The 7,620-nt window shown below is 48.4% G+C and overlaps 1 protein-coding gene across 1 annotated transcript in view; it reads left to right on the top strand.

Moving 5' to 3' along the window:
• The window catches only part of LOC115195245 (tetratricopeptide repeat protein 21B), a 64,406-nt gene that overhangs the window by 24,444 nt on the left and 32,342 nt on the right, over positions 1-7,620 (top strand). Inside the window, exons 20-26 of the mRNA XM_029755021.1 lie at positions 44-241; positions 478-512; positions 2,195-2,353; positions 3,414-3,587; positions 4,358-4,513; positions 4,590-4,748; positions 7,068-7,178. Of these exons, the coding sequence (XP_029610881.1) occupies positions 44-241; positions 478-512; positions 2,195-2,353; positions 3,414-3,587; positions 4,358-4,513; positions 4,590-4,748; positions 7,068-7,178 (992 nt within the window). The remainder of the gene's footprint in view (positions 1-43; positions 242-477; positions 513-2,194; positions 2,354-3,413; positions 3,588-4,357; positions 4,514-4,589; positions 4,749-7,067; positions 7,179-7,620) is intronic.

Here is a 7,620-nt window from a genome sequence, read left to right as displayed (position 1 = left end):
GGGGGGACAATAAAATTATTTGATTTATAGTGTTTCCATGCAGGAGGGAAAGTTTCCTTTAGCAGTGTTTCTAACGAGCCATGCCTCCATTCCCCTCCCTCCCAGGAGAAGCCCCTGACGGCAGGTCAGCCCGTCCCCTTTGGCCTGAGTCACTGTGGAATGGTCCTGCAGCCTGTGGTCCAGATGGCCCCCGGACTGCTGCTTGGAGCTTACCACATGGCCCATATCATGTTCCTTTCAGGTCAGTATGGGTCAGTATGGGTCAGTATGGGTCTGTATGGGTCTGTATGGGTCAGTATGGGTCAGTATGGGTCTGTATGGGTCTGTATGGGTCTGTAAGGGTCAGTGTGGGTCAGTGTGGGTCAGTGTGGGTCAGTGTGGGTCAGTGTGGGTCAGTGTGGGTCTGTATGGGTCTGTACTGGGTCAGTGTGGGTCAGTGTGGGTCAGTGTGGGTCTGTATGGGTCTTGTGGGGTCAGTGTGGGTCAGTGTGGGTCAGTGTGGGTCAGTGTGGGTCAGTGTGGGTCAGTATGGGTCTGTATGGGTCTGTATGGGTCTGTATGGGTCTGTATGGGTATCTGCGTTTTCCGTCCTCCCTCGTGACCCAGGAACCGATAAGTGGTCCCAGTGGTCGAGGAGTGTGTCATTTTGTTAGTAGTCAAACGGAAGATGGTCCCCCTGTCCTCGATAGCCCTCATTGGCGAGGAAGCACAAGTAAATTTTTACCAGCAAGAATTTTGATATCTGCCACACTCCTTTTGAATCAGCTGTTGTATAATTGGAGGAGAAGAAACCATGAATACATTCAAAAACAATATGCTACGTATCATTTTACCTATAAAATGTCTTAACTTCATTTGTTTTATCACTTTTTTACATGTGTTTTGGGTTCCACCCCCGTAAACGTCATGTGTTTTGGCATCCACCTCTGTAAACGTCATGTGTTTTGGCATCCACCTCTGTAAACGTCATGTGTTTTGGCATCCACCCCTGTAACGTCATGTGTTTTGGCATCCACCCCTGTAAACGTCATGTGTTTTGGCATCCACCCCTGTAACGTCATTAGCCTAATGGTTGATGAGTGGATAAGGAAGGATCTCATTTTATACAAGTGCATTTTCATCCACGCTTCCCTCTCCTCGCGCCTCTCCTCAATTACCTTCAACCTTTTTCAAAAGTAGGCGAAAGAGGACGGAGGAGAGAGGATGCAGGAGATGAGCAACTCTTATCGACAAAGGCTGTGTAGTGTGTCTGAAAGGAGTCATGGTAACTGCCTACCTGTAGTGTGTCTGAAAGTGGGGCGTTTGCGAAAACAGGTGGGAGGATCAAAACCTAACAGATTGGTTTACGAATCTAGACGTTTTGCATGGCTGCTTCCTGCTTCCTGCTTCCTTTGTAGCATTTTTAGAGGCAGGTTAGGGAGAAATTAACGTGGCAGGTTAGGGAGAATTAACGTGGCAGGTTAGGGAGAATTAACGTGGGCACGGTTAGGAGAATTAACGTGGCAGGTTAGGAGAATTAACATGGCAGGTAGGAGAATTAACGTGGCAGGTTAGGGAGAATGACGTGGCAGGTTAGGAGAATTAACGTGGCAGGTTAGGAGAATTAACGTGGCAGGTTAGGAGAACTACCGTGGCAGGTTAGGAGAACTAACGTGGCAGGTTATTAGGAGAACTAACGTGGCAGGTTAGGAGAAACTACGTGGCCGGTAGGAGAAGCAACGTGGCAGGTTAGGAGAAGCGACGTGGCAGGTTAGGAGAGCGACGTGGGCAGGTTAGGAGAGGCGACGTGGCAGGTTAGGAGAGGCGAAGTGGCAGGTTAGGAGAGGCGACGTGGCAGGTTAGGAGAGGCGACGTGGCAGGTTAGGAGAGGCGACGTGGCAGGTTAGGAGAGTCGACGTGGCAGGTTAGGAGCGACGTGGCAGGTTAGGAGACCTAACGTAGGCGTCTATCACCCAGCCCATGTCTAGTTTCCTCTCAGGTGACACCAACATGATGGACAAGCGATAAGGCAACCTGAATTATGAATCACAAGTTGATGAGCAGAGATGAATGATAAACTACCAATATAAATTGATGGGGGTAAGGCCCTGCAACAGATAGATGCCTCCTGCTCCTATGAGCCGTTCTGGCTAGGACAAGGTTTACTTACTTTATTATATACAATATTACCGTCTCGGTTTATGTCTCCTCTCAGGTGACAGCCAGTCCGCTCAGCAGTTCCTGGATTTCTGTCTGGAGAGAGAACCCGACCATCGCTGAGGTCCACCTGCTGCAGGCCAGATACAGCTCCATGAGGGGAGACTACAACCTCTGCTTTCAGTCTCTGGAGACCGGAGTCAGCCACACCTTCCAGGTAAACTAGTGTAGAGACCAGACTGGAGGTCAGCCACACCTTCCAGTAAACTAGTGTAGAGACCAGACTGGAGTCAGCCACACCTTCCAGGTAAACTAGTGTAGAGACCAGACTGGAGTCAGCCACACCTTCCAGGTAAACTAGTGTAGAGACCAGACTGGAGTCAGCCACACCTTCCAGGTAAACTAGTGTAGAGACCAGACTGGAGTCAGCCACACCTTCCAGGTAAACTAGTGTAGAGATCAGACTGGAGTCAGCCACACCTTCCAGGTAAACTAGTGTAGAGACCAGACTGGAGTCAGCCACACCTTCCAGGTTTAATAGATGGGTTCTTTCACTGTAGGGGGATTGATTGTGTTACATAAAGGGTACCTTCCGAATTTAGTGTATCCAGCATCACCCCTCCCCTCTCTCTTCCTCCCCTTTCCATCCCTCCCTCTCCATCCCCCCTTTTCTCTTGCCATCCCTCACCTCTCTCTTCCCTTCTCCCTCTTTCCATCCTCTCTCTTCTCCCTCTCTCCTCTTCCACTCCCCTCTCTCTTTCTCTCTATATCCCCACCTCTCTCTTTTCCCTTTCTCCTCTTGCCATCACCCCTCTCTCTTTCTCACCCTCATCTCCCCCTCTCGCTTTCTCCCTCTCCCTTCTCATCCCTCTCTCCTCTCTCCATCTCTCCCCCTCTCATCCCTCCCCCTCTCTCCATCCTCCCCCTCGCTTTCCCTCTCTCCCTCTCCATCCCTCTCTCCTTCCATCTCTCCCTCTCTCATCCCTCCCCTCTCCCTCTCTCCATCCCTCCCCCTCTCTCTCCATCCCTACCTCTCTCCATCCCTTCTCTCCCTCTCTCCATCTCTCCCCCTCTCTCCATCCCTCCCCCTCTCGCTTTCTCCCTCTCCCTCTCTCCATCCCTCCCCCTCTCTCCATCCCTCTCTCCATCCCTCCCTCTCTCTCTCTCTCCCCCTCTCTCCATCCCTCCACCTCCCCCTCTCTCCATCCCTCCCCCTCTCTCCACCCCTCCCTCCCCCCCTCTCTCCACCCCCTCCACCTCTCTCCACCCCTCCCTAGGTGCTAGATCTCCCCCAGTACCACCTACTGAAAGCTCGTGCATTGCGGGGTGTTGGGAAGCTAGAGGAGGCTATTAAGTCCCTGAAGGTGGCGATGGGGATCCAAGCAGGGAGAGGGAGAGAGGCCCACGTCAGCAACACTGAACGTGTGTCTGTCTTCTTGGAGCTGGCTGAGGCACTGAGACTACACGGAGGAAACGGTACACTACGTTTCTACTTTGATTGATTGATTGATTGATTGATTGATTGGCTGATTGATTGATTGACTGATTTATTGATTGATTGATTGGTTGATTGGTTGATTGATTGATTGATTGATTGATTGGTTGATTGATTGATTGATTGACTGATTGATTGATTGACTGATTTATTGATTGATTGATTGATTGGTTGATTGGTTGATTGATTGATTGGTTGATTTATTGATTGGTTGATTGACTGATTGGTTGATTGATTGATTGGTTGATTGACCGATTGGTTGATTGATTGGTTGATTGACCGATTGGTTGGTTGATTGATTGATTGATTGATTGATTGATTGACCGATTGGTTGATTGATTGGTTGATTGACTGATTGGTTGATTGATTGGTTGATTGACTGATTGGTTGATTGGTTGGTTGATTGATTGGTTGATTGATTGATTGATTGATTGATTGATTGATTGGTTGATTGATTACTACTTTGCTTATGGTAGATGATTACTTCCTTCCACTTCTACCTATATTGATGACTGTGGCTATAGAGTCCAATCCTCTAGCCACATGTTCAGTTTTGGTTAGTTTGTGGAAGTGCATTTCGGACCTCATGCAATCCTGTAACACTTTCGTTGCTGTGAGCCAGTCTTCTCATCTTCAAGCTTACTAGCAGAGCTGGTGCCAGGTAGACAGTGTAGTGTGTGTGTGTGTGTCTATAAACCCCTTCCATCCCTCCTCCTCTTCTGCCAGCATGAGTCCACCATGGTGCTGCAGGACGCTATCGTTGAGTTCGCTGGTACCCCAGAGGAGATCTGTGTGACAATAGCTAACGTGGACATGGCCTTGGCTAAAGATGACCTGGACACAGCCCTCAGCGTCCTCAGAGGCATCACACCGGACCAGGTTGTGAAGACACTGTTCCGTTCTTTCTTAAGTTAATGGACGATAGAGTACATCTTCCTTTTCTTCTTGTTCTCTTCAGACACACTACACAGCGGCCAAGGAGAAGATGGCCCTCATATACCTGCAGAGACGCAAAGACAAGAAGCTGTACATAGCCTGCTATAGGGAGATCAGAGATGAACTACCCGGGCCTCAGTCCTCTATCCTTCTGGGGGACGCCTACATCAATATACAAGAGGTATAACGAGAGCTTCTCCTCTGTAACTCAGTAGGTAGAGCATGAAGCTTGGTCCTCTATAGCTCAGTAGGTAGAGCATGAAGCTTGGTCCTCTATAGCTCAGTAGGTAGAGCATGAAGCTTGGTCCTCTGTAACCCAGTAGGTAGAGCATGAAGCTTGGTCCTCTGTAGCTCAGTAGGTAGAGCATGAAGCTTGGTCCTCTATAGCTCAGTAGGTAGAGCATGAAGCTTGGTCCTCTATAGCTCAGTAGGTAGAGCATGAAGCTTGGTCCTCTGTAATTCAGTAGGTAGAGCATGAAGCTTGGTCCTCTATAGCTCAGTAGGTAGTGCATGAAGCTTGGTCCTCTATAGCTCAGTAGGGTAGAGCATGAAGCATGGTCCTCTATAGCTCAGTAGGTAGAGCATGAAGCTTGGTCCTCTGTAGCCCAGTAGGTAGAGCATGAAGCTTGGTCCTCTGTAACTCAGTAGGTAGAGCATGAAGCTTGGTCCTCTGTAGCTCAGTAGGTAGAGCATGAAGCTTGGTGCTTTAACTCAGTAGGTAGAGCATGAAGCTTGGTCCTCTGTAACTCAGTAGGTAGAGCATGAAGCTTGGTCCTCTATAGCTCAGTAGGTAGAGCATGAAGCTTGGTCCTCTGTAGCTCAGTAGGTAGAGCATGAAGCTTGGTCCTCAATAGCTCAGTAGGTAGAGCATGAAGCTTGGTCCTCTATAGCTCAGTAGGTAGAGCATGAAGCTCGGTCCTCTGTAACTCAGTAGGTAGAGCATGAAGCTTGGTCCTCTATAGCTCAGTAGGTTAGAGCATGAAGCTCGGTCCTCTGTAACTCAGTAGGTAGAGCATGAAGCTTGGTGCTTTAACTCAGTAGGTTAGAGCATGAAGCTTGGTCCTCTATAGCTCAGTAGGTAGAGCATGAAGCTTGGTCCTCTGTAGCTCAGTAGGTAGAGCATGAAGCTTGGTCCTCTGTAGCCCAGTAGGTAGAGCATGAAGCTTGGTCCTCTGTAGCTCAGTAGGTAGAGCATGAAGCTTGGTCCTCTGTAGCCCAGTAGGTAGAGCATGAAGCTTGGTCCTCTGTAGCTCAGTAGGTAGAGCATGAAGCTTGGTCCTCTATAGCTCAGTAGGTAGAGCATGAAGCTTGGTGCTTTAACTCAGTAGGTAGAGCATGAAGCTTGGTCCTCTATAGCTCAGTAGGTTAGAGCATGAAGCTGGTCCTCTGTAGCTCAGTAGGTAGAGCATGAAGCTTGGTCCTCTGTAGCCCAGTAGGTAGAGCATGAAGCTGGGTCCTCTGTAGCTCAGTAGGTAGAGCATGAAGATTGGTCCTCTATAGCTCAGTAGGTAGAGCATGAAGCTTGGTCCTCTGTAGCCCAGTAGGTAGAGCATGAAGCTTGGTCCTCTGTAGCTCAGTAGGTAGAGCATGAAGCTTGGTGCTTTAACTCAGTAGGTAGAGCATGAAGCTTGGTCCTTTAACTCAGTAGGTAGAGCATGAAGCTCGGTCCTCTGTAACTCAGTAGGTAGAGCATGAAGCTTGGTCCTCTTTAACTCAGTAGGTAGAGCATGAAGCTTGGTCCTTTAACTCAGTAGGTAGAGCATGAAGCTTGGTCCTCTGTAGCTCAGTAGGTAGAGCATGAAGCTTGGTCCTCTGTAGCTCAGTAGGTAGAGCATGAAGCTTGGTCCTCTGTAGCTCAGTAGGTAGAGCATGAAGCTTGGTAATCTGTAACTCAGTAGGTAGAGCATGAAGCTTGGTCCTTTAACTCAGTAGGTAGAGCATGAAGCTTGGTCCTCTGTAACTCAGTAGGTAGAGCATGAAGCTTGGTCCTCTGTAACTCAGTAGGTAGAGCATGAAGCTTGGTCCTCTGTAGCTCAGTAGGTAGAACATGAAGCTTGGTCCTTTAACTCAGTAGGTAGAGCATGAAGCTTGGTCCTTTAACTCAGTAGGTAGAGCATGAAGCTTGGTCCTCTGTAACTCAGTAGGTAGAGCATGAAGCTTGGTCCTTTAACTCAGTAGGTAGAGCATGAAGCTTGGTCCTTTAACTCAGTAGGTAGAGCATAAAGCTTGGTCCTTTAACTCAGTAGGTAGAGCATGAAGCTTGGTCCAATGCCAGGATAGTGGGTTTGATTTCTGGGCCCAGCCATATGTAAAAATCAATACTAATATGCACCATGACTGTAAGTGGATTAAATAGGGTATTAAATGGCATATGTTTTAACTGTCACACCAGTGGTTCCTTGTGGTCTGCATATTATTGACTGTCTATACCAAATTATTAGGGCTTTGCAAATGCATTGACACAGACAGGTATATCAAATATCACATTTCTATTCTGCAGCCAGAGAGAGCTATCGAGGTGTATCGAGAGGCAACGAGAGGGACGGTTCGGGATGCCACCCTGTCGAGAAAGATGGGCCGAGCCTATGTGAAGACCCATCAGTACAACCAGGTATTGTAGACGGGAAAGGCTGCGGCAAAGATTCAAGCACCAATACTGCTCAGTGCTCACACAGGACATTCTTCGCCATTTTCGACTATTTCTCAAGAGTGAAAGCTGTTTTTGTTTGCCATTTTACTAAGGAATGTTCTCATACTGTTCCCTCCCTCACTCTTTTTTTTCCTGATTGGTCCTGCAGGCTATCAGTCACTGAGTGTTTATGTCACTAACCTGATTGGTCCTGCAGGTTGTCAGTCACTGAGTGTTTATGTCACTAACCTGATTGGTCCTGCAGGCTATCAGTCACTGAGTGTTTATGTCACTAACCTGATTGGTCCTGCAGGTTGTCAGTCACTATGAGTGTTTATATGTAACCTGATTGGCTTCCACCATAGATCTCATCAGCAAAGAGTTCCTTGGGGCTGTGTCATCCATCTTGGGGCTGTGCCGTCCA

The sequence above is a fragment of the Salmo trutta genome, chromosome 6, assembly GCF_901001165.1.
Source record: "Salmo trutta chromosome 6, fSalTru1.1, whole genome shotgun sequence".
Taxonomy (NCBI): Eukaryota; Metazoa; Chordata; class Actinopteri; order Salmoniformes; family Salmonidae; genus Salmo; species Salmo trutta.
This window is presented reverse-complemented; position numbering and strand designations above follow the sequence as displayed.